Source organism: Corythoichthys intestinalis, chromosome 9 (assembly GCF_030265065.1).
Source record: "Corythoichthys intestinalis isolate RoL2023-P3 chromosome 9, ASM3026506v1, whole genome shotgun sequence".
Taxonomy (NCBI): domain Eukaryota; kingdom Metazoa; phylum Chordata; class Actinopteri; order Syngnathiformes; family Syngnathidae; genus Corythoichthys; species Corythoichthys intestinalis.
The window spans coordinates 26,655,301-26,682,513 of record NC_080403.1 but is presented as its reverse complement, the minus strand read 5'-3'; the positions used below and the strand labels follow the sequence as shown (position 1 = coordinate 26,682,513).

The following is a 27,213-nucleotide window of genomic DNA, read 5'->3' as shown; positions in this document are numbered from 1 at the left end:
TTAAAAAACGCAAAGGAGAATGAAAAAAATAATAAATCATTATAATTTTACAAAAAACTCCAAAAATGGGCCGGACAAAAGTATTGGCACCCTCAGCCTAATGCTTTGTAGCACAACCTTTAGACAAAATAACTGCGAACAACCACTTCCGGTATCCATCAATGAGATTCTTACAATGCCCTGCTGGAATTTTAGACCATTCTTCTTTGGTCTACTCCAGGTCTCTGAGATTTGAAGGGTGCCTTCTCCAAACTGCTGTTTTCAGATCTCACCACAGGTGTTCTCTGGAATTCAGGTTATTGCTGGCCACTTTAGAAGTCTCCAGTGCGTTCTCTCTAATTTGTTGATATTCTTCAGATTTCATAATGCCATGCACACGGTCAAGCAGTCCAGTGCCAGAGTCACCAAAGCAACCCCAAAACATCAGGGAACCTCTGCCATGTTTCATTGTGGGCACCGTGTTTTTTTCTTGAAGGGCACATTTTCCCCCCTGTAATCTCTATGTTGATACCTTTTCCCAAAAAGCTCAACTTTTGTCAAATCTGACCAGAAAACATTCTTCCAAAACGCTTTTGGCTTTATCAGGTAAGTTTTGGCAAACTCCAGCCTGGCTTTTTTATGTCTCTGGGTCAGAAGTGGGGTCTTCCTGGGTATTCTACCATAGAGTCCCTTTTCATTTAGACGCCAACGGATAGCACGGGTTGACACCGTCGGACTGCAGGACAGCTTGAATTTGTTTGGATGTTATTCGAGGTTCTTTATCCACCATCCGCACAAACTTTCGTTGAAATCTCTCATCAATTTTTATTTTCCGTCCAAATCTAGGGGGGTTAGCCACAGTGCCATGGACTTTACACTTATTGACGACACTGTGCACGGTAGACACAGGAACATTCAGGTCTTTGGGAGATGGACTTGTAGCCTTGAGATTGCCCATGCTCCCTCATAATTTGGCTTCTCAAGTCCTCAGACAGTTCTGTGGCCTTATTTCTTTTCTCCATGCTTAATGTGGTACGCACAAGGACACAGGACAGAGGTTGGGTCAACTTTAATCCATTTTAACTGGCTGCAAGTGTGAATTCGCTATTACCACCACCTGTTGCATGCCACAGATAACAGGTGCTGTTAATTACACAGATTAGTTTTGTGTAAAATGATAATGATTTAAATTTTTCCATTTTCTTTTGTGTTTTTTCATTGCAAGCAAAATCAATGAAGATATTACTACCAAAGCATTTGTAACTGCAATCATTTTCTGGGAAAAATTGAGCATTATCTCACAGAATTGGTAGTAATTGTCTAGTAAGTACCTCGGTACAGGGGCCATGGTTAAGTGCAGGTTGAATTCAACAGGAAAAACAAAAAGGCTTTTTCTCACAGCATTTGAGGGTTAGAATATTATTACACCCGCATATAGGTGAAATTTAAGAAAATGTGAAAAGGAGGACCTATGGTTTTTTTGGTAATGAAAAACACTGTTCAATTCGATCAATTATAAACATATTTGAGTTACTTTGCAGAGTAACAAATTATTCTTACGTTTAGGTAACTGAGTTACTAACTCAATTACTTTTTGAGAGAAATTTTAACTAACACTGGTTTTAATTATGTCTATGGCAGAGGTTCAATGAGTAGATTTTTTTGTTGTCAGGTAGTATGCTATGGTTCACAATCATATTTTTTGTCAGGTTTCATGTTTTTAAATGTGAGAACTTCCATGTCATAATTTTAATTCGCTATATGTCATGTTTTAAATTCATTGTTTCTAACTTTTATCGTGAGATTTCATATACTGTTATCACGAAAAGTGTCAAACTGTGAAATTTCACATTACATCAAAAAAAGTTTTATATAGCGTTGTGAAGTTTCACGTTACATCATCAAGATTGTTATATTGTGAAATGTTTCACATATTCTGAAAAGTTTAACATTATGTTGTAGGTTTCACATATTTTTGTGGTTTTATGTTATACCTTAAAATTTTCAATTTTTTAGGTACCTGAGTTGCACCTGAGTATAAGTCGCACCAGCCATTAAATGCCCAACGAAGAGGAAAAAAGCATATATAAGTCGCACCGGAGTTTAAGCCGCATTTTTAGGGGAAATGTACTTGATAAAATCCAACACATAGAACAGATATGTCATCTTGAAAGGCAATTTAACATAAAAATATACTATGCTGAATAAGTGTACAGTACGATAATGTTACATGACGCATGAACAACGAAATGCGAATGTGGCTGGTATGTTAACGTAACATAGCTATTAAAAGTTATTCAGATAACTATAGCATAAAGAACATGCTAACAAATTTACCAAACCATCAGTGTCACTCCAAAACAGCAAAATAACATGTAAAATGATATAATTATGGGTTAATAATTTCACACATAAGTCGTTTCAGAGTATAAGTCGCACCCCCAGCCAAACTATGAAAAAAAAACTGCGACTTATAGTCCGAAAAATACGGTAATATCATGAAAAGTTTGGTTAGTCCATAAAGTTTTATGTTTTCCATTATTTTTTGACATTTAAAGTTACACGAATTAAGAAAAAACAAGCAAACATTCCAGTGCTGTGTTCCTCACAAGCATTCCTTTTGCTTACAGGTGAACATGATTGTGCTGGGGCAAAACCTGGGCATCCCCAAACCATTCGGCCCCAAGGTGAACGGCCGCTGTGCCCTGGAGGCGGAGATGTGCTCCCTAATGGGGGGTCTGGGACTCAACTGCACCTTTATCGACGATTTTGCCTCTTACCACCAGCTCCTGGGTGAGGTCCACTGTGGCTCCAATGTACGCAGAGAAGCGTTTAACTTCAAGTGGTGGGAATTAGACATGTGAATTGATCAAACAAATGAGCTGCTTGGGACTGGGAAACATCACTTTCTTAAACGTCATTAAACATCTGTCTTTATTTACACTGAGGATGCAAAGCAAAACTATATTTACAAGCTAGTCTCTTTTTAACAAGCTGACGAAAACAAAAATACAATCATTTAAAAACTGCGCACTTTTTGAACTGTTGAAAGCACAGACCAGACGCATGGATGTGCTATTATTGTTGTGCCACAAGGAGGCGCAAGCCATCTACGGTTCAAACGGGCAGCTTCAACATCAAGTCAAATTCCAAAGTATGAATGAACTAATCACGTGCCTTGCGTGTTACATTCAGGAACCTCTGGGAAAACGAGCGCGACACAATCGTCTGTAAAGGCAACCTCAACATGAGTCACAGTGTAGTTCCAAAAAAATACTTGACAAAAACCAAACTGAGGATTTCCTATAGAAAGGCATTTGTGCATTTATTTGCATCCTAATAGAACACTCAATTTTTCACTGCCTCCCACTACTGAGATTTTCACCAACAAATAAAATGACAAAGTTACACTTAACTAGGACAACTAGTGACTTAAATTTCCAGAGAAAGCATATGCTTCGCACATTGTAAAAAATAGAAGACGCTCTCTAGTTGAAATGCTTATATTTGATCTAAAGCAAAACGTACGCTTACCTCAGAAACATTCACTTACAGATCAGTTCTAATCATATTTAAAAAGTCTTTACAGTTTAGCAGAATAAGGACAGCCAAAATTTTTAATTTTACCATTTTTGAACCAAAAGACTGCTTTCGATGGAATGGTTCACAGATCACTAGTAGAACAAGGGTGTCTACTGAAACTATGTTACTAGTGGAACTATGTTACTATGTGGAAAAAAAAAAAAAAAAACAGAAAATCACATTGTTTGATTTTAAAGAATTTATTTGCAAATCATGGTATAAAATAAGTATTTGATCAATACCAAAAGTTCATCTCAATACTTTGTTATGTACCCTTTTGTTGGCAATAACGGAGGCCAAACGTTTTCTGTAACTCTTCACAAGCTTTTCACAGACTGTTTCTGGTATTTTGGCCCATTCCTCCATGCAGATCTCCTCTAGAGCAGTGATGTTTTGGGGCTGTCGTTGGGCAACACGGACTTTTAACTCCCTCCACAGATTTTCTGTGGGGTTGAGATCTGGAGGCTGGCTAGGCCACTCCAGGACCTTGAAATGCTTCTTACGAAGCCACTCCTTTGTTGCCCTGGCTCTGTGTTTGGGATCATTGTCATGCTGAAAGACCCAGCCACGTCTCATCTTCAATGCCCTTGCTGATGGAAGGAGATTTTCACTCAAAATCTCTCGATACATGGCCCCATTCATTCTTTCCTTTACACAGGTCCTGGTCCCTTTGCAGAAAAACAGCTCCAAAGCATGATGTTTCCACGCCCATGCTTCACAGTGGGTATGGTGTTCTTCGGATGCAATTCAGTATTCTTTCTCCTCTAAACACGAGAACCTGTGTTTCTACCAAAAAGTTCTATTTTGGTTTCATCTGACCATAATACATTCTCCCAGTCCTCTTCTGGATCATCCAAATGCTCTCTAGCGAACCGCAGACGGTCCTGGACGTGTACTTTCTTCAGCAGGGGGACACGTCTGGCAGTGCAGGATTTGAGTCTCTGGCGGCGCATTGTGTTACTAATAGTAGCCTTTGTTACTGTGGTCCCAGCTCTCTGTAGGTCTTTCACTAGGTCCCCCCGTGTGGTTCTGGGATTTTTGCTCACCGTTCTTGTTATCATTTTGACGCCACGGGGTGAGATCTTGCATGGAGCCCCAGATCGAGGGAGATTATCAGTGGTCGTGTATGTCTTCCATTTTCTAATAATTGCTCCCACAGTTGATTTCTTGACACCAAGCGTTTTACCTATTGCAGATTCCGTCTTCCCAACCTGGAGCAGGTCTACAATTTTTCCTTCGACAGCTCTTTGGTTTTGGCCATAGAGGAGTTTGGAATGTGACTGACTGAGATTGTGGACAGGTGTCTTTTATACCGATAATGAGTTAAAACAGGTGCCATTAATACAGGTAACGAGTTGAGCCTCGTTAGACCTCGTTAGAAGAAGTTAGACCTCTTGACAGCCAGAAATCTTGCTTGTTTGTACTGCAGGTGACCAAATACTTATTTTCCACTCTAAGGGGCCGTTTACATGGTGACTCTCCGAGAATACGACAAATTTCAAATTTGCATTTGTGTCTCCATTTGAACAATGTCGCGATTCCGCATGAAAACGATGTAGTATTCATGCCAGGCCCTAGGGGGCAATGCAGATTTACTGGGCACCAGAGAATGATGTACTTTGACCCCACCAAGCTCCCTCAGCCCGGAAAAAAATATCCCCACCCACTCGAAGCAATGTCATTTTTCTTTTGTTCAAAAAGTCACAAAAATTGAAACGTTCAACATATTTAATATAAAAATATTATTAAAACAGTAAATTAAAGCCGACATTCCGCCATATTTGCCGTTTTTAATGTTTAGTAGCACCACTGCGCACGCTCAATGTGACGTGTACGAGTGCTGACGTTGACAGTGCGGTCTCGCGCCGCAGGAGCCTTTGATATGCATGCCGAGGAAGCCCCCCTCAACCCCCCGCAATCGGATTCTTCCACTTTGGAGGCAGGATTCGGAATTTTTCGTCTTTGCTGACACCATATCCACGCGAGGCGAGTCCGCAACTCAGTCATTGCGTCTTTGTGTCGCCATGTAAACTGCCCCTAATTTGGAAATAAATTCTTTAAAAATCAAACAATGTGAATTTTCTGTTTTTTTTCCACATTCTGTCTCTCATGGTTGAGGTTTACCCATGTTGACAATTACAGGCCTCTCTAATCTTTTAAAGTAGGACAACTTGCACAATTGATGGTTGACTACTTATTTGCCTCACTGTATATCGTAGCTTAATCATTCTGCTACCATACAGAAATGTCATTTTAGTGTAAGTTACGACTGTTCAATTAGAGTGTTGACTTATTCGTGAAAACAAAGAGTGTACTAGAAGGATGTCAATAAATGCTCAAATATCCAGCTATAAGCACCCTATGTCGCAAACATTTGACACTAGGAGTAAAAAAAAACAAATCGTACTGTACAATGCACACGGAACTGAATAAAACAGGAATCACAACTAACGTGTTACCAGAGGAATTTGTTTTTTGTCAAGCAGGCGGACACCATGCACAGTAGCACTCACACAACAAACACAAACAGTTGAAAATGCTTTGTTGCTGGTCAAGGTACTCGATTTAAAAATGACTTTTTTTGTCTACATAAATAAAATTGTGTACCTTTTTATGGACGTGTTGAGTTTTATTAAATGCTTGTGATGTCTTTCATTCCCGAAGGAAGCCAACGTAATGAATGCTGTTGATTCCTCAATGTATGTAAAACGAGTCAAACCGCTGCTCTATAGGCCAACAAACAAAGTAGTCCATTAAAAAATTACCGTCTTTCAGTTTCTCTCAGTCCAAAATGCTCAATCTTGAAAACCAGGATGAAATTGCTCACTGATACACAGTGGCGCAGCCTCCCAAGATTTTTTGGGAGCAGAAACAACGACGACCTGACGTTATGTCCTCCGAGCTTGAGTTGACATCTTGTTGGGACGGCCAGCAGATCCGAGCGGAACACTTTCAGGAAAGTTCAACGGACCTCGTGTCCACCCCGGTCGGTCGAGGAGGCAACGACGTGTGATGCCTTCACAAAGAAAATCTGCCAAAGAAATTAACGCTTTGAATGGTTTTCCTCTGAATAAATTACCATTAAAGTTATGTTTTTTATGTTTACTTGTAGGGTTGGGCATCGAGCATCGATGGGATCTAGGGCTAACACTTCGGTTCTCCCGGAACCGTTCGAATTTCTTTTATTTTGATGTTTCGATGCCCTGACCGTCGACGGGAAAAAATAGCTGCCGAACACAACGAAGAAGAAGAAGCCACATGAAGTGTGTGTTCGTGCATTGCAACTTGATTTCAATCGTAGTCACTGTGCAGCAGCGCTCAAAAGTTCACAATGAAAAATGACCAGTCGGCTCAGTGCAACATTTGCGACACGGCTATATCATGCAAAGGTAGCTGTGATTAAACACCTCCGGCTTCATGGAATACAAGTGCCGAGTAGTGCATAGCTGAGTGCCGCGTATTTCACGTGCTGCGCCGGACCTCTAACCAGTCAGAACCAAGTAAGTAAAACGATAAATTATGTGTCTTCTTCTGCCTCCGCGACCCGACCCCGGATTTAGGGGTAGATGATGGATGGACGGATGGAAAAGTACAAGAATAAGTCGTATTATTACGTCGGGTGAATGTAGCTATATAAACAGCTACATGCTATACCTAGTGCGTTGTCGCTTCTGTTAAAATGAACAGTATTATAAGATCATCAAATTATAATCAATGGAAGGATTTATACTAGGGCTGTCAAACGATTAAAAATTTTAATCGAGTTAATTACAGCTTAAAAATTAATCGCAATTAATCGCAATTCAAACCATCTATAAAATATGCCATATTTTTCTGTAAATTATTGTTGGAATGGAAAGATAGGATACAAGATGGATATATACATTCATATACATAAGGACTGTATTTGTTTATTATAACAAATCAACAAGATGGCATTAACATTATTGACATTCTGTTAAAGCGATCCATGGATAGAAACACTTGTAGTTCTTAAAAGAAAAATGTTAGTACAAGTTATAGAAATGTTATATTAAAACCCCTCTTAATGTTTTCGTTTTAATAAAATTTGTAAATTTTCAGTCAAAAAATAACCTAGTAGCCCGCCATTGTTGATGTCAATAATTACTTACACAATGCTCATGGGTGCTGAAGCCTATAAAATCAGTCGCTCCCCAAGCGCCAGCAGAGGGCGGCATAACTCCATAAAACACAACAAGTGAGCGTTTCACTGTACTGTCATTTAAATCTGTCTGAGCGGGGCATCTGCGTTAATTGCGTCAAATATTTTGACGTGATTAATTTAAAAAATTAATTAACGCCCGTTAACGCGATAATTTCGACAGCCCTAATTTATATTAAGGCTTCGTCGTAGCTCCAAGCTAAGGTACATGGATGTTAAGTGTGTAGTGGCTTACAGCTCCCTTACCCCTACATAATACTAGTCCTTCTCAAAAAATTTGCATTTTATGATTACGTTCGTTATTTTCTATAATGTACTGATGAACATTTGACTTTCATATGGCCATGGCATTACTGTGCTCAATTGGCCTGCCAACTCTCCTGACCTGAACCCCATAGAGAATCTATGGGATATTGTGAATAGGAAGTTGAGAGACACCAGACCCAACACTGTGGATGAGCTTAAGGCCGCTATCGAAGCATCCTGGGCCTCCGTAACACCTCAGCAGTGCCACAGGCTGATTGCCTCCATGCCATGCCGCATTGAAGCAGTCATTTCTGCAAAAGGATTCCCGACCAAGTATTGAGTGCATAGCTGATATAATTAATTGAAGGTTGACTTTTTTTTTAATTAAAAAACACTTTTTTGTATTGGTCGGATGAAATATGCTAATTTTTTGAGATGGGGATTTTTGTTTTTTCTTGACTTTTTTGCCATAATCATCAATATTAAAACAATAAAAGGCTTGAACTACTTCAGTTGTGTGTAATGAATCTAAAAAAATATGAAAGTCTAATGTTTATCAGTACAGTACTAATGTTTATACAGACATTCTCGTAGCAATAGTATGAGTAATCTCGTAGTCCTTTTTAAAATTTGGCCCTAATACACTGTTGTATCAACATGCATCTTTTTTTTTTTCACGTGCTTCACTAGTGATACGTGACATTCATTTATCTCCTCTGCTGTGAGCACCAGCCACCAGCTGTTATGTGTTCAAGATTCATCTACACCCAGTGAACGTGTGTTCTCCACTGCAGGAGACATTATCTGTCCAGAATGCTCACACTTACTGCCTGAGAATGCAGATATGATCATTTTCCTCAACAAAAACTGTTGCTGATTTTATACTGTATCTACTGCTAATCTGGACTGGGTTTTACAAGTTGTTTTTTTGTTTGTTTGATATTCTGCACCAGGTTAGCCCATTAGTGGAAGTTTAATAACATGTAAACATGCCTGCAGCATAAGACACTCTAAAACAGGGGTCCCCATCTGCCGGGCCGCGGACCGGTAACGGTCCGTGGCGCATTTGCTACCGGGCCGCACAGGAATAATAATTTAATAACGACCGCATTCTGGCAGAATTAATCCTGTGCCTCTGCTTAACACACCAATATCCCTGTCTACTCTAGTTATAATACTACAGGATAGATTAGAATGTCATAGAAATCCATTGATTGGACTGCTAGCAGTACATCTTGTGTATATATCTATGTGTGCTTGTCCTCGATAATAACGTATTGCTAGGCCGTGGGCGCAGCACATTTGTTCCCGGAAATAATAAGCCCTCACACGAGCGAAGATGACTGGAAAACAGACGTCTTTGGAGATATTTTTATGGCGAAAGGGCACCTGACGAGCCTAAAACCTCGAAGACCCATGAACTGCGAAGGAGTGGATTCGTGACCCATTTGTGAATAAACCAAGTGATTCGAGCATGTCTGTGCAACAGTAAGATCAACGTCTAGAGATCGCAACTGACGGCGACCTTATTAAACGTACATTTGAGACAACAACTCTACCGAGGTTCTGGATTAAAGTCATTCTGGAATATCCTGACATCGCTACAAGAGCATTGAAAACCTTCCTACAATTTCCAACATCGTATCTTTGTGAAGCGGGCTTCTTAATGAATGTTTAACGACAAGGCGAAGTCGTTAATGGTGAGAGCGGTGTGAAGTTGTTGTGTGCAGCTTACATAGCAGGATGTTTCTGAGGAGAACTTTTCTACAAGTCCTTCCATGATCAAACATAAGTTAAAATTCCTTTCTTTCAAGAAAGTTTGTAATGTTTACTTTGGAATCGCTGCATTTGCGCATTTTGCGGCTATGTTTAACGTTACGCGCATGCGCAGAACCGCATCGTTGCAATTTTTGATGGGTTGCAAAATTTGTCAGAACACCGGTCCGTGGTGCAAAAAAGGTTGGGGAACCGTGCTCTAAAACATAGGCAAAAGCATGTGTGAAAATATTTTCTCTGTGATTTTTTGAGAACTGAACATCTTGAAAGTGCACTCCTGTGGAAAGAAAATTCATCATATTCAAGTTCAAAGACTGATATTTATACTCAAGTTAAAAATACCCCTGTGAGAAATTCATAGTCAAGTTAATTGAAAGTTCATATAATTTAAAAAATAATGGAAAAGTTAAGATATTAATATAAACTATGCAATCTTTTTTACCCTGCTTGATAAAAGAATTGGAATCGAGAATGGTTTGGAACCGGAATCGACACGTGGAATCGCAATCATTCAAATTCAAACGATGCCCAACCCTATTTATCTGGGTTATATTTTTTTGATGATCTAATCAAGTTAGTGAGACTGTAAAAATAAAACATTTCAGATATACAGTGGTCCTTTTGCTTTCAAGTTGATCCAAAATCATTTCAGACGGAAAGAAATCTAATAAAGGAAAGAAATCTCTTAGCACCACCACTGTCAAAAATACCATCAATCCTACAGGACACTTACAAAGAAATGTTATCCAACCGAGTGAGTCACGGAGAAGTAAAACTTACATGATGCACACTTCTCTAAAAATAAAACAGAAAAAGACAAAACGACATCAAACCTGATGATGGACGTGGATGCAGCGAGTCAGTCGGAGGCGTGTGGCTAACAGTTCTGCGTGACAACAGGTAAATATCAGCTTGTATAGTTAATATTTGAGAAAAGATGGTAGCTGCCTTTATACCGAGGACTTGTGTTCCAGTGGCGGGCGCTCCGACCTGGAACGGCCGTCAGCGGCTTTCGACTCGGGTCGTGACGCTGAAAATGAACAAGGAAACTTGAATACTGCAGTTTATGTACAGTATATAACATACTATAGTGTACACACATGTGAAGCCAGCATGACTCATACTAAGTGACCCATCGTCTAGCGAATCTCTCTTGTGTGGCGTTGTGGCCGACGCACTTTCCTGCATGGAAGAAGAGAAATCTAAGTGGAAGTAGATAAGAGGGAAAAGTATGGCACATAAACAGCACTAACATTATCAAGAGTCTTGCAGTATTTGTCAGTGTTTGTGTAGGTGTCATGTATCCGATTGCGCTATTATTACCTCCACCAGTAGGTAAAATCTCTGGAAGACGGATGTTATGTATCCGCTTCCATATATATAACTGTCTGTCAGTTAACCTGTATTTGTCTTCAAGATAACAAGATTGAATGAAGGGATTATCACAAAATTTGCAGGATATGTGTGCTATATATATTTTTTTCATTAGTTTATTTCAGGCCATTATTCCTTGTCAAGACAACAAATGTATACAGCTCATATAATCAAGTAACAAAAAGAGCAGCAAAGCTAAGTAACATTGTAACATCAACTACATGCCTGATAAGGAGTGGGAAGAAGAAAATTTATTTAATCCCACCCCTATTCTTATCTAATTAAGAACAAAAAATTCTTGCTACTTCCTTCCAAAAATGTAGGCCACCAGAAAATCAGTCCAAACAGTTTTGCACATACACATTTTTGTAACAACCTTGTGATGAAGTTACCACAGATAACACCCAAACCAAAAACAATTTCATACCAACATGGTAAATGAAAGTAAAACCATACCAACAATGGTAAAGGCCACACACACAATATTAAACGGAAGAGATGATTTAATCTGGTAATGAGGTTAGAGGTCACAAAAGAAATTTCTCTATAACTTGAGAACAGATCAACTCAAATTTTTGAAAAACGTGAGGGGAAAAGTAAGGATATAAATATAAATGGCAGCTGGTGGCATATGGTCAAAATATGGCAATGCTTTGAATTTGGCTGCTTTGGTGGAAGTCTGCTGTCCTAGAGTCCTCCTCTAGTTGTCAGTAAAATCATTGGCTGTTTTTAAGAGGAGGTATAAACAAATTTTATTAAACAATTAAAAATAACTCAAAGCTAATGCAAACAGAACTCAACCAGACATCACAAGGACAGATAATCATTTGGCTCTGTAAGTGTACAGACAGTTGACTTTTAATAGTAGTATTGTGACATTCTGTAACAGGGCCGGCCCAGCCAATACGCAGACTATGCAGCTGCTTAGGGCCCCTGACCACTAGGGGGCCCCCAATCTGGCAATTGTTTAATTTGTATTCTATTTTGTTTACTACAGTTTGCTTTATTTGACTTTTGTGAGTTTTGAGACGATTACAAGCTTAAAAAAATAAAAGTTCTTCCTTAACTTCTTTCTTTCCTCTTTTAGAAAAAGGTTTGGCGCTATCTACTGTAAGTACTGACAATCATTTGGGGTGAGAAGTTTGAAGTATGCAGTGCAACAAAATCTAATTAATATACAAAATATGGACGTATCGGTTTGATTGCATGTATGGGTTTCACAGTACACTGTGACGAAATGGTGGGCCAAAAATATGGGCCCCTTTGCATTATTTTGCTTAGGGCCCCCAAATGGCCTGGGTTGGCCCTGTTCTGTAAAGACATGTAACTGGTCAATTGGTCACTGAGTGCCCTGGACAAGATCTTCTCTGCAATGCGATCTGAACCTGGACAACGCGCCTCCCCGGGAAACACTTTCAAGTAGGGCTGCAGCTATCGAATATTTTAGTAATCGAGTAATCGACTGAAAATTCTATTGATTAATCGAGTAATCGGATAAAACATTTTTTTAGGTAAAGAGCAATTATAAATATCCATGAGAAAAAAAGACGTTTAATCCAATATTGAACCATTTTCAGTCAATCAATGTCTTTATTTTCAATGTACATTGTTAAAAACAGCCAACAATTGCATCTCAGATGTGACTAGAAAAAAAAGTCACTGCTTTCACTCAAAAAACTTCTAGATCTTATAAAAAAAATATATATATATATATATATATATTGCTTACCTAAAAATGTAATTACGCTTGATAACACACATCACTTGAAAGCTATGTGTTTTTCCCACGTGTTTCAATTGAATTTCCATTTGTGGCAAGCTTAAGGTCTAGTTAAGTTTTAAGTTAGTCTAAACTGCAAGTCCTGATAGGATTTTGAGTTTTTGCAGTGTTCAAAATAAATGTATGATACCTGCTATATTGGGGCACATTAGGGACCAGTGCTACTTAGTGTTTTATTCAGCAATGACTACTGAGCTAAAACTGAAAGTTAGCTTTATGATGCTTTAATTTTACACCCTCATCACTATACAGCGCTGTGTTTTTACAGATTAAATAAAGCCTGTGTGTAAGACACGTCAGCCACGCATCGACAGTGGTCATTATCAATAGAAACCTTGCCCTCCAAAGGGCTAACGTTACGTGAGCGAGTGACAGTAACGTTAGATTTATTAGCGCTGAGAAGTCTACTGCTTAAAGATGGCAGCTGTTTAGTTTGTTTTGGGTGCTGCCCAGACGCGGCCAAGTCTGTCATTTCGCATCTAGTCCTAAATGCATGCGATATCTATGAGACGCATCAGACACTACTTGCTACCACACTAGCATCATGCGGGCGTAGTTTTTAGCAACGTCGGCGTAGTTTGTAGCGGGTGTCGGCTGCAGTAAGGTTTTTTTTTTCTTAATTATTATTGCTTCTTCCTCTACGCACGTGACGTCAGCGCGTTGTCCCGCATTAAAAGTAGTCCTGGCAAAACGTGATGCTTAGAGCTTGCAAAATTAAACGATTCCTTGAGGTGAATGAAATTACTTGGATCAGTTTTTAAACTCGAGTTGCTCGAGTATTCGTTTCAGCTCTACTTTCAAGTCTGGATATATGTAGGATAGCTGGGGAAAATGGCAGCCGCTGTGTCTGACCACACTCAAAGTTGAAGCCATCGAGGATGTGTATCTTTTTGTTGTGCTGCTGGCTGCCATTCTTCTGCAGGGGCTTGGAGCCTACTTGATTCATGCTGGACAGCCAAAAGAGATCAGTGGAATTGTCCAGTACAGCGGCCAGTGCTATCGCCGGAGTGCACGCAAGCCTCAACAAGGCCTGTGATGACATATTATAGGTGAAGAATGACCTAGCGGCATCCAACACTGCCACAACCAGAATGGCAATGAAAATTACTGCGGAGCTGTGAAACCTGGAGATGAATGTTCGTGGGAATGCAGCAAGGAATGAAAACCGCGACGAGGATTAAATCGACAAAAGGGGGTGGCGGACATGGCCTGCCATCGGTCCTCAGCTATTCCCTATCTTCTGGATCGAATCAACTGAATGAACTAACCTCTGAATTATGAAGTAATCTATTGGATTTAATCAACATAATGAGCACATCGCCGCGATCGACAAGGACTATTGGGAAAATGAACAATCAAGAGGAAGGGGGGGGGACAACAATCTTGTAATCACTACACAATCTGAAATGTCAAAAATTGTTATTCGATAATTTCTGCGTCCTATGGTATACTGGGGGTGGGATTCAATAAGCTTCGGCTTCTTCCGTCTGCCCTTTTCTTTTCGGGTTTAATTAAATGTAAACACATATGAATGCTGTATGTTTGTTTGGATTTGTCATGGCTGAAAGGAAAATAAAGAAAAAAGAAAATATCTGTGACAACGTAAGATGCCCAAAATATACTTACATATACCTAATTGGCATATGATTGAATTATCAAATAATCTAAAAAAAATCCAAAAATCACATTGTATGATTAAAAAAAAAAACTATTTGTAATTTACTGGGGTTCATAAGTATTTGTACCCCTGAGAATAAGCAATAATTATGACACTCAAAGAGTTGTCAATCTACCTTTAAAAATTCCACTTTTACCCCATGAGTAACCACCCACCCACCACCCGTTTGAGCTCAAAACTGTCACCTGTGTACCCCACAGTCAGTCATAGTCCAACTGCTACCATGGGTAAGACCAGATAGTTTTCTAAAGACACCAGAGAAAAAATTGTTGAGCTATAGCTCCACAAAGCTGGAAAAGGCTATGGGACAATTGGAAAGCAGCTTGGTGAGAATAAATCAACAGTTGCAGATATTATTAGAAAATGGAAAAGGCTAAACATGACTGATAATCTACCTCGGACTGGGGCTCCATGTAAAATCTCTCGTTGTGGGGAATCACTCATGGTGAGAAAAGTCAATGACCTGAAGAGAGTTGGATGCACAGTTTCAAAGGCTACTGTCAGTATAACACTACAATGCAATGGTTTAAAATACATGTAACGGCATGTACAGTACATGTAAAGGCCCATCTGAAGTTTGCCAGGGACCATCTGAATGATCCATGGGGGAAAGTCATGTGGTCAGATGAAACCAAAGTAGAACTTTTTGGTGCAAACTTTACTAGTCGTGAGTGGAGGAAAAATAAGGATGAAATCCCAAGAACACCATCCCCACTGTGAAGTATGGGGGTGGAAACCTCATGCTTTGGGGCTGCTTTTCGGAAAAGGGGACATGATGACTGTACTGTATAAAGCAGAGGATGAATGGTGAAATGTATCGTCAGATTTTGAGGCACAACCTCCTTCCCTCAGTCAGAGACTTGAAGATGAGTCGTGGCTGGATCTTCCAACATGACAATGATCTGAAGTACAAGGCCAAGCTGACCAAGGCGTGGCTGCGTAAAAAGAATATCAAGGTTCTGGAGTGGCCTTGCCAGTCTCCAGATCTCAATCCAATAAAAAATCTTTGGATGGAGCTGAAACTTCGTGTTTCTCAAAGAAGATTTGTGTGGAGGAACGGGCCAAAATCCCTGTTTCCATATGTGAAAACCTGGTGAAGAACTACACAAAAGCGTCTGACCTCTGTAATTGCAAACAAAGGCTTCTGCAGTAGATACAAGTATTAGCATAGATTTTCTCAGGGGTACAAATACTTACCCCAGTAAATTACAAATAAATTATTGAAAAAAATCATACAATGTGAGTTCCGGATTTTCTCCTTTTTTTTAGATTATGTCTCTAAGTGGAAATGCATCTATGATTGAAATTTCAGACCTCAACCTATTTTCTAAGTGGGTGAACTTGCAAAATCAGAAGCGGTGCAAATACTTCTGCTCCTCACTGTATATTTACAGTATACTGTGAATATACATATACTGTGTATATATACTGGATATATATTTTATTAAATTCAAATATACATATATAAATATACAAATATAAGTATACAAACATACAAGTCATTTATTTATAATTCATTTATCAAAAAATTTGCAAATGAAGTTATTCTATGAGGAAAAATTAGAAAATTATTACTAAATTAAACAGTTGTACAATCTTTTACAAATCCAAATTAATATTTTATTATATAATTAGTAACTTCTCAATTTAATCATAAATAATGTCTGAAAATGAACATTATTTAACTGTAAAATTATTTTGTTTTTCGCAATAATTCTGCCGCTCCTATGAAATGTGTCAATTTAAGTAAACTAATATGTATTTGTTCATTCCATTGAATCATTTGATTGATCATTAATAATGAAATAAAAACAAAAAGCAAGAAAAACATTAACAAAAAAAAAACACAAAAACGTTTCCATTCAGTAAATTTCAGATTTTTGTAAATAGTTGGTTAATTACTGGTACCGGTAATTGAAATTAATTTACTGTATTTACCACAAATAAAATTCAATAACAAACATACTGTTTAACTGTTTAACATTCATTCACTTCCATCTTTTATTTCATCAGTTTATCAACAGAACTGTTGGAAATCATAACAATATAAAACAAAAAACTGACCTGAAATTTTATCCCCGTTTCATTCGTTTCCCAAACCTTGGGTGTACCTAATGTTGCATCTAGCGAATGTACATAGCACTCACCCGCCCAGTGTCGTACTCATCGTCGGCTTCGTGGTCCTCCACTACGCTGGCGAAGCTGCTGGCATTGGATGAGGAACGGGAAAGATCCTGAGCTTCCGGGATAGACGGCGCCCTGCAACACATGACCAAGCTACATGCCCTACGTCACTTTGATTGCTCATAAGAATCCCACATGGCTACTTTTGTTCTTAGTTCAGATGAAGAGCTACCTGTTCTTGGCAGGGGCAAACTCAGGAGAGCTGTGATTGGACGAGTTGTCCGATCTATTTTCCTGGGAGACAAGGGCGCTGTCGGATGTCCTTTGGTTGCACGGTGACACGTCTCGGCTGCGGGGCGACAACGTAAATTTTTAGCATTAGACATTACTAGTGTCACTCGTGTGTGGCACTCAGTGCATTGACTCCCAATAACAGCGCTAGCTGTCCAATCCTTTGGTCATTCGCTGCCAGCCTAGCCCATTCAAGGAGAACCAACAAGCCTATCAGGCGGGCGTCCGGGACACCAGACGTGGGGCAACCAAACGGGTCAGTCGGATGGGCGTCCGGGACGCCAGACGTGGGGTAGCCGAACGGGTCTGTCGGGCGGGCGTCTGGGAGACCAGACGTGGGGCGACCGAACGGGTCGGTCGGGCGTTCGGGATGCCAGACATGGGGTAGCCGAACGGGTCAGTCGGGCGTCCGGGGAGCCAGAGGTGGGGCGACATAATGGGTCGATGGGGGCCCAGGATGAGGTCACGGCAGAAGACGAGGTTATGGCAGGAGACGAGCTCATGGTAGAAGACAAGGTCGGCTGGTGCGGCGGTCCGCGCCGCCCAGCCGTGGCAAGAGGCGAGGTCGGCTGGCACGGAGGTCCGCGCCACTCAGCCGTGGCAGAAGACTTGGGCGAGGCTCCGGAGCGACGTCGTCGAGATGAGACTCGGGAACAGGAGCAACGTCGTCGAGGCGATGCTCGGGAACAAGAGCGACCTCGTCGAGGCGAGGGTCGGGAACAGCAGCGAAGTCCTCGAGGCGAAGTGCGGGAACAGGAGCAATGTCGTCAAGGCAAAGAGCGGGAACAGGAGCGACGTCGTCGAGGCAAAGAGCAGTAATAGGAACTGAAGCGTCGCCGGGGGAACTGGCGCGAGCACTTGACTGCGAGGAGACGGCGCGGGCACTTTAGGCTGAAGAGGCAGCATAGGCACTTGAGGTCGAGGAGGCGGCGTGGGAACCTGGGAAGCCGTGACAAGCCCGTGCCATCCGCGTGGACGAGCACGTTGAGACTTATAGACGGAGGTTTTGGGCAGAACAGGTGGCTCTTGACATGGGAAAGTTGCAGCAGGCGAGTAGGGGATACGGCCCTTACCTGGGCGTCCTAGGAGGCCAGCATGTCGAGGTCTTGGGTAGATGGCCAACCGGGACCCCAGGTAAGGGTCAGCGGAAAAAGGCTGGAAAGGGGAAGTGGAATGAGGGGAACCTGATAAAAACTGCGAGGGTAAAAAAGATTGAAAAAATCAAAGTCACGGTCAGAATCTGTGTCTGAATACATGAGATGATATAAATTATGATCCTCCTCGAAGTCAGAAAAATCGGAGTCCATAAAAACGTGCAGTGGTCGCCAGGTTTGGTAAGGTTGGACTGACGGCCGCCGGGGTGCCCGCCGATGATTTTTCCCGCTGGGTCCACAAGTGGTTGCATCATTCTGTCAGGTTGCCTGGGACGAGGTGGACCCAATCGCACGGAAAAAATGCAAAAACGCAAGGCAGGGTGTGTGGGAATTCAAAATGCTTTAAAAATAGTTAACAAAAATAGTCCAAACAAAAGGCACATGGGGAACTTAAATACAGACGTGGATTAACAAGACTAAGAGACACAAGTAGTTGATACAAGAGGCAGCGGATTGGTCAAGACACAAGGAGCAGGCCAAAACAGGTGAAATCAATGGATAATCACATGGACAAGAAACACTACGGCAGAATCCTAACAAAACTCAACTCATGGCATGACAGATTTATATATATTTTTTAGGGTTGTTCCGATCGTGTTTTTTTGCTCCCGATCCCGATCGTTTTAGTTTGAGTATCTGACGATCCCAATATTTCCCGATCCGATTGCTTTTTTTTTTTTTTTTTTGCTCCCGATTCAATTCCAATCATTCCCGATAATTTTTCCCGATCATATATGTACATTTTGGCAATGCATAAAGAAAAAAATGAATAAAACTCGGACGAATATATACATTCAACATACAGTACATAAGTACTGTATTTGTTTATTATGACAATAAATCCTCAAGATAGCATTTACATTATTAACATTCTTTCTGTGAGAGGGATCCACGGATAGAAAGACTTGTAATTCTTAAAGGATAAATGTGGCTTTGTATATAGTGACAAAATATTGCCATCTATTGTATTTGTTGAGCTTTCAGTAAATTATACTGCAGCCATTTAACCTCTGCCCAAATGCATGATGGGAAGTGCAACCATGACTGTGCGCACGGGCACCAATTGATATATCTTCTCTGCGTTGGGAAAGAACATAGGGTGTTAAGAAAATGATCAACTGCTACCTTATCCACATAAAAATTGGCTCCAAAGGCTGTCAAAATTCTCTCTACTCATTGTACGCTGCCTTTTAGCGCTATCTATAGGTAAAACCAGAGGTTGCGCTAGACTTTTTCGTTGTCTGTCATTTTGACTGACAGTGTCATAAAAATCCGGTCATAATCTATTTTTACCCGTCACTTACATTTTTAAAATGATAATAATGACATATTCAATAGTATTTAGTTTTCATTCATTTTTAATTAATATTCTGTCCGAACAAGCTTAACAAGAGGCAAACAGACAGCGGAGTGCACCAATCAGCGACGGGCAGACGTGCCGTTAGCAAAGCGACGAGGGCAGGACGAGGGACATATGAAACATATGACATAAACATATGAGGAGAACGGAGTTTATTCAACATGGCTAGCGCGAGACAGACTGTTGTCAATGACTCGTGTCGATGTGTTTTAGCTAATTTAAAACTGAATTTACCGCGGATTGGAACATATTCTCGGCTCTCCCGTTCGCCATCCGTGTTATAGTAGAGACGACTTTCGGCGCGCAAGAGTGACGTTGCTCGTGAAGAACACGTCACGCAAATAAACAAATCTGATTTGTCGATTGATTTTGTATCTACTCGAGAGGCTGTGTCCCAGACTTTTCTCTCAGTGTTTGAAAAATACAGGCAGAACAGTCTGGCCGTGCCAGGCAAACACTCAGTTGCCTTGACATTTTTCCGAGTAAGGCCAACGACGTCATGCATCAAGAGAGACAATAGCTAATTAATATACTCACGAGTCGTCACCCTGTGGTCTGGGGTGTGAATTGCAACCTGTCAAAATGACGGATGGACCTCAGTTTTTTCCGTCACCGTTTTGAAAAACCGGTCAACGACGGAAAATATTCGGTTAACGCGACCCCTGGGTAAAACGGCGTCTTTATAGATTGAACGCAACAATGCGTGAGTGGGTCGTGCAGCGCATGCGTTATTATGTAACGTGATTAATTACAAAAAATTACCGCCGTTAACGCAATAAATTTGATAGCCCTGCTTTAAGCCAAAACTACTCTGGATGAGTGTAAGACATTTAGTCTGTAACGTTAAATACAATTAGAAAACTATTTAAATAAAAAATATATATATATATTTAAAAAAGGCATGTCCAATATTTTTTTGCCGATTCCGATACTTTGAAAATGACGTGATCGGACCTGATCGATCGGCATCCCAATCGATCCGGACATCTTTAATATTTTTCTCTGTTCATTCTCTGTTCATATTCATTCATTTCAACGAAGAAAATGATGTAAGAGACAAAATGAAACTTGTATCCCCATACCTCCTCTCTTGAACCTCCTGGATGTTTTCGATACCGATGGCGCTGCTCCGCCGGGAACTGAAGGGTCCTGACTTTTTCCTGGTGGGGCTTTTCCCCGGAATGATCAGCGACTGCCATGCAGGAAATAAGACTATCAGACACACTCATTTTCAACATAAACGCAACATTGTGGTGTGAGGATATCTTTTACTATCTTCATGTCAACTGTTCATTATCGGGAGTGCCAAAACAGAAAACTACTGTGGGATGCAAAAAAGCATAGTTACGAGTAGCTGTCAAAGCACCACTTTACACGGGAGGTAAATTAGCTGCAGCATCTAAACACACGCAAATGAAGAGAAAACACTATGAACAAGAAGGGAGAAATAAACTTGAACCTCTTCTATTGTTCCTATCCCTATGGCGCTGCCTCGCCGGCCGTATTTACCGGGACTTTTCCCCGGCACGAGCAATGACTGAGGCACACAAAGGCAGGACGGGACGGGAGAGAAGAAAACAGATGGCAGGTTGAAAAACAAAAACATTGAAAGATCTCATGCACACAACACACTTACAGCCAGCATTGTGATCATTAAATAGCAACAAGATTTTTTTTTTTTTTTTTTAACCAATTTAAAATCATCTACTCTATAAAGCTTCATTCTTCAGCCACATTGTGAAACCGCCCATGCATTGTATAGTGAGGCAACATGCACAATCCTGTAGATGTCACATGCGGCAGCAAACACAGGAGGAAGGGAGTCTGGGTAGTCAAACAGCCGCAATCAGATAATTCCCTGCTCTTAAAACCAATTTTGAAATATGACGGCATTACACATAAAGGTTTGTAGGATAACATCAACAGAAAACAACCAATGGAGGAAACTACTGTAGTAGGTGGCAGGTTTTGATTTGAGATCTATGCGACTCAAAAGGAATAATTACATGTCAGGGTTCTTCCACATTTCAAATGTCTAAATTCCATAGTTATTTCTGGACTCTAGCCACCTGTACTTTCTTTGAGAACTGAATCACCTTGTAAGTATTGCATATCACCGTAATGCAGCATTGTAAGGTTGATTTTTTTATTTTTAGTTTCATTTATTCAGGCAAATAGTGGCTGTTCTTTTGAAGAATTCATAAATGTGTCTCATTTAGAATAATACATATTTTACAAATACTCAAATTTCCCATTCTTTTCCAGACCTGAGTAAATGCAACATTCCAAATGTTTTCATAAAGGCTGGGAAAGTTGATGAGTTACAGTGAGGAGCAGAAGTATTTGCCCCCCCCCCCCCCCTTGTAATTTTGCAAGTTTACCCATTCAGAAAATAGGTAGATGTCTGAAATTTCAATCATAGATGCATTTCCACTCATAGAGACATAATCTAAAAATATATCCAGAAATCATATTGTATGATTTTTTTTTAAAAAATGGAATTTTCTGGGGTTCACCAGTATTTGTACCCCTGAGAATCAGCAATAATTATGACACTCAAAGGGTTGTCAGCCTATCTTAACAAAATGTCCACCTTCACCCCATGAGTAACCAGCCACCCACCACCCATTTGAGCTCAATACTGTCACCTGTGCACCCCACAGTCAGTCATAGTCCAACTGCTACCATGGGCAAGACCAGATAGTTTTCGAAAGACACCAGAGGAAAAATTGTTAAGCTCAACAAAGCTGCAAAAGGCGATGAGACAATTGGAAAGCAGCTTGGTGAGAAAAAATCAACAGTTGCAGTGATTGTTAGAAAATGGAAAAGGCTAAACATGATTGATCATCTAGCTCAGACTGGGGCTCCATGTAAAATCTCTCCTCATGGGGCATCACTCATGATGAGAAAAGTGAGGGCTCAGCCTAGAACTAAATGACAGGAGCTGGTGAATGACCTGAAGAGATGGATGCAGTTTCAAAGGCAGTAGCCTTAAATGTCAGTGCACTTCGCTGCAATGGTTTAAAATCATGCATTGCTCAAAATTTTCCCCTGTTGAAGCCAGTACATGTGAAGACACGTCTGAAGTATGCGAGGGACCATCTGAATGATGCAGAGGGGTCATGGGAGAAAGTCATGTGGTCAGATGATACCAAAGTAGAACTTTTTGGTGCAAACTTTACTAGTCGTGTATGGAGGAAAAAGAAGGATGAGTACAATCCCAAGAACACCCACTCCACCGTGAGGTATGTGGGTGGAAACCTCATGCTTTGGAGCTGCTTTTCGGCAAAGGGGACAGGACAACTGTATTATAAAGCAGAGGATGAATGGTGAAATGTATACTCAAATTTTGAGCAACAACCTCCTTCCCTCAGTCCAGAGACTTGAAGATAAGTCGTAGCTGGATCTTCCAACATGCACTCAGCCAAGCTGACCAAGGAGTGTCTGCGTAAAATCAAGGTTCTGGAGTGGGCCAGCCAGTCTCCAGACCTCAATCCAATAGAAAATCTCTGGAAAGAGCTAAAACTTTGTGTTTCTCAAAGACAGCCCCGAAGCATAACAGATCTAGAGAAGATTTGTGTGGAGGAATGAGCCAAAATTCCTGTTTCCATATGTAATACCTAGTGAAGAACTAAAAAAAGCATCTGACCTCTGTAATTGCAAACAGAGGCTTCTGCACTAAATATAGCACTGATTTTCCTAGGAGTACAAATACTTATGAACCCCAGTAATTTACAAATAAATTACTGAAAAATCATACAATGTATTTTTTAGATTACCTCAATAAGTAGAAATGCATCTATGATTGAAATGTCAGACCTCTGCCTATTTTCTAAGTGGGTGAACTTGCAAAATCACAAGGGTTGCAAATACTTCTGTTCCTGCTTCTGACTAACTCCAAGTTAACCCTCATGCGTTAACATCCAAGCCAGAAAATAAGTTAAGAAGTTTGTCTGCCTCATCTGATCCTTAAAAGATTTAATTGAGATAACTGTGCCTCAGTAAGGAAGAACCCAGCATTGATTCAGAGTCCTGCCAGTTCGAGTGGTGGGCCAAACATGCAGGCTCGCCGCCGATGCTCACAGGTGCCTAGCCAAAATTGCTACATCATTTCAACATGGTTTTTTTGTCTTGCTGTTAATCATAAGGGGAAAAACTTAACGATTGCATCTGTATTATGTGAATTTGTGATGACTATGTTTAAAAGAACCCACATCTTCATTCCTACAACAGCGTATTTAAAATAGAAGTGTGCTGAACCATATATGTACTGTACATTGTATCAAAATTCTAAAGAAATCTGGGAATGTAGTCATGTTATCTACCTACAGAGGTCTTTTTCATTTTTGTCTTTGCAAGCTGTGTGAATGTGTATGAGTGATATAATGCTCAGTTGGGTTGTGAAATATGACGTTCTTGTGGTCATCATGTTTGAATTTTGGATTTTTTTGGGGGAAAAAAAGTGTGCTGCATGCGAGTGTTTTTCTCAAGAACACTCTATTCCAGACCAGGACTCATCGAGACCAAGACAAGATCGTGACTGTTGGGATTCGAGATCTGGACAAGACGAAGAGCGAGACAAACAGACTGAGACCATAAATATCCATTTAAAATACTGTATATGGCGGAAAACACTCTGAGACGCCAAATTTGGCCAAATTTGAAAACTGTCGAATATGTATGTGTGACACATAATTGGAAAGCTTAAAATCTTAATTTTCTGGGGGAAGAAACATTTTGAACAGGAGAGCATTTGGAAAAAAAAAAAAAAAAAAAAAAACCCTATCTGGAGGTGAGCGCACTCCAGAGCAGAATTACAGACGCCATGACTTTAACGAGATATTATCACGTACTTACCTTGTTTCGATCCAAAAAACCAATGTAGCATGTATCACTGAGTGCAAGACACAGCTGTGAATGGCCACAACTGGATTTTTGGGAATTTTAGGGGTGAAACATGGTAATACAACAAGGGTCGCGATGCATAAATCGCAGACATCAAGGAGTGGTCGAGATATTCTTTTTCATATATGCACCTCTTTAAACTTTTTTTTTTTTTTCCAGTTTTTCTTTGTTTGGATCGATGATTTATCATCTAACATATCGGAGAAAATGTAACAAAAAAAATACAATTAAGCGAGTTATGAGGTAGATATGACTTTTTTACAGACACCATTTTTTTCATTGTGACGTCATTTGTTTAAAAGTTTGAAATATGAGACTGAATAATTTTTTTAAGTCGTTTTTTTTTTTTAAACGAAATATTAGACATGAATTAATGATTCTGAGCTAAAAATGACAGACATTCTGAATAATATAATTAATTACCTTCGTGTTATGGCTGGGTTGAAACAAGAGCGGTTGCGCGACGTCTGTAAACGGGGGTTTTCAGGGTAAAATGGACAAATTAAAAATAGTTTGGGGGCTTAATGCGCCATGAAGCTGCTATGGCAGCATATAGAAATATTGTTCTATCAAACACAACAGTTGTTTTGGCTTAAAATACAGCAGTTACTTTTAAAGAGGAGTGCAAGAGCAGAAACGGCTTTTTCAATCTTGTCTGTTTTCCGCCATCTACATGTTTACATTGTAAAAGTTGCAGATAATGAAATGTTAGCAACACAAAAATATAATGTATTTATTTTTTTCCCCCCGACCAATTGTTTTTCCTTCAAATTACATTAATTCAGAGACAAGATGTGGACTTTTGGGATTTGAGCCAAGATCAATACCTTCAAAATGTGATCTTGAGAGTTGCAACATAACTACTGTATATGCCATAGAATTTGAGAATTTTAGGTTGCGTGGATAACAATTCAATTAATTGTGAATAGAAGAGTAATAATAATCGCTGCTCAACCCTAATTTTCATTCTTTCCATATTGTTTGAGGAACTCTGACATGTGGAAAAGTAGTGTAGTTGCAGTGTATCCTGCGCTGAAGCACAACGCGCTACTTACAATGCCGGGTGTTTTGGGGCTCTCGGCCAGATTGTGGGTAAAGCTGCCACTATGACTAGTGGAGACTGTGTGTGACTTCTTGCTACTGAGTCCCATGGCATCCATTGACTGGCTTCTGCTGCGGATGACCCGCTATACAGAAAGAGATGAGGACACACGGTCAACGGATGGGGAAAATGATTGGCATTATTATGTGCTGCATCATTGGTGAAGGGGAGTCTTGGATACTTTCCATTGGAGTTAGTTTTGCTTGGGAAAGTCATGGGTGAAGTTGCAGACACAGTGGTGTATTTACTAGTATATGTGAATGTATAAAGTGCTGCCTCCATGAGTGAAAATGTTTTTTTTGTCTTTAACTCATTGGCAGCAATGAACACCCAATCTATTTTGATTGCCTATTGTCGTAAATTGCAGTGAATAAGTAATAGATTTTTTTTTTTATGTTAAGTCAGAAACATTAAAAAAATGCTTAAAAATTGCATAACATGTCTCTATTTAAATGTTATGTTCATCAGGCAGACACAATCGGAGCTCCCGCCTCTACGATGTGGCGGCTTGGACGCACTCCCACGGCCCAAATGGATTGATGGAGCATGGCCAGTCAGGACAGAGAGCCTCGGGTACATAATGTCAAAAAAAAAAAAAAGAAAGGAAAAAAAAAACATCCGTCGCTAGCCAAGCGAGGAAATCAAGAGCCACAGGCCTGGTCCTTTGAGATACAAAAGCCATTTTCTCCGCTTGGCTTTGTCAAGAACGAATACCCAGAATCCCAAGAGACAAGGGAGGCAAAAAAGCATCTGCAAACTTCCTCATTCTCACTCATGCAGATGAAGTCGTGCCTTATCGAAGGCAAAAGTGGTACCTTGAACGACTCGAAGAAGCCGCCTCCTCCTCCACCGCCGCCGTTCTCCAGCTTATCTTCGTCCCCACCTAGGCCCATCATGGCCTGGCTGTTGATGTGCAGCTCTTCGTACAGTGTCTCCAAAAGGGCTGAACGTGTGCGCTCCTGAAAACAATGCAAATCTTTACAAATACTCTTCGGGCAAAATGATGAACTATGACATATAGAAAGCAATCGGACCTGTTCTGCAGTGTGATTTCATCCTTGGCCTACCCATCTGTTTCTCAGTAGTGAACCCCTGTTTTTCGCTGTGGTTATGTTAAACACACTTTTTATGTATCCCTAAGTGCCTGTTCTCACACTCACTTGCACTTTTTCAATTAAAAGCAAAGCCTGCTTTCTTCTAACCATTTAAGTTCTCTATCTTTTTGCTGTCATACAATGTTTGAATCTAGATAGAAACAACTGCGGCAACTCATCCAAAAACAGCACACAATAATAATTATGAGTATTAGGGACGTCCCGATCCAGGTTTCTGCACTTCCGAACTGATACCGACATTGTTTTGCACTTCCGATCCGATACCGATACTGGCTGATACCGATACTGGCCTATCTGAGCATGTGTTAAAGTTTCAAGTTATTTAGCCTCCTTACTTAGTTGTCAGACCCATGTTGAAAAAGGTTTTAATACTCTTGATAACAACTAGCCAGCTGAATTAGGTGAGTTTGAATAAAACACAACGGTTGGTAACAAGAAACTGACCTGTTTATTCAGTGACAAACACATAACATTATAAATAACAAACAGAAATGGCATAGTCAGTCAGTAAAACGTGCAAATAAAATTGTAAACTGTTTTAAAAAAGCAAAACACACAAACAAC

At 40.3% G+C, this 27,213-nt stretch overlaps 2 protein-coding genes across 22 annotated transcripts in view; one reads left to right on the top strand and one right to left on the bottom strand.

Moving 5' to 3' along the window:
• padi2 (peptidyl arginine deiminase, type II) overlaps positions 1 to 3,737 on the top strand; it is a 56,924-nt gene extending 53,187 nt beyond the window's left edge. For all 5 annotated transcript variants that reach the window (XM_057846175.1, XM_057846177.1, XM_057846174.1 and 2 more), the window contains one exon: positions 2,610 to 3,737. In XM_057846175.1, the coding sequence (XP_057702158.1) occupies positions 2,610 to 2,843 (234 nt within the window). In that variant the 3' untranslated portion in view covers positions 2,844 to 3,737. The remainder of the gene's footprint in view (positions 1 to 2,609) is intronic.
• rap1gapb (RAP1 GTPase activating protein b) overlaps positions 2,403 to 27,213 on the bottom strand; it is a 208,969-nt gene continuing 184,158 nt past the window's right edge. For 5 of the 17 annotated variants that reach the window (XM_057846171.1, XM_057846172.1, XM_057846167.1 and 2 more), the window contains 10 exons: positions 26,350 to 26,493; positions 25,488 to 25,619; positions 20,987 to 21,064; positions 20,610 to 20,719; positions 16,955 to 17,071; positions 16,746 to 16,875; positions 10,867 to 10,948; positions 10,723 to 10,796; positions 10,600 to 10,652; positions 2,405 to 6,592 (listed from right to left, as the gene is read on the bottom strand). In XM_057846171.1, coding sequence (XP_057702154.1) covers positions 10,644 to 10,652; positions 10,723 to 10,796; positions 10,867 to 10,948; positions 16,746 to 16,875; positions 16,955 to 17,071; positions 20,610 to 20,719; positions 20,987 to 21,064; positions 25,488 to 25,619; positions 26,350 to 26,493 — 876 coding nt within the window. In that variant the 3' untranslated portion in view covers positions 2,405 to 6,592; positions 10,600 to 10,643. Of the gene's footprint in view, positions 6,593 to 10,599; positions 10,653 to 10,722; positions 10,797 to 10,866; positions 10,949 to 16,745; positions 16,876 to 16,954; positions 17,072 to 20,609; positions 20,720 to 20,986; positions 21,065 to 25,487; positions 25,620 to 26,349; positions 26,494 to 27,213 lie in introns of all 17 variants that reach the window. The other 12 variants (XM_057846156.1, XM_057846158.1, XM_057846169.1 and 9 more) reach the window with 6 other exon arrangements.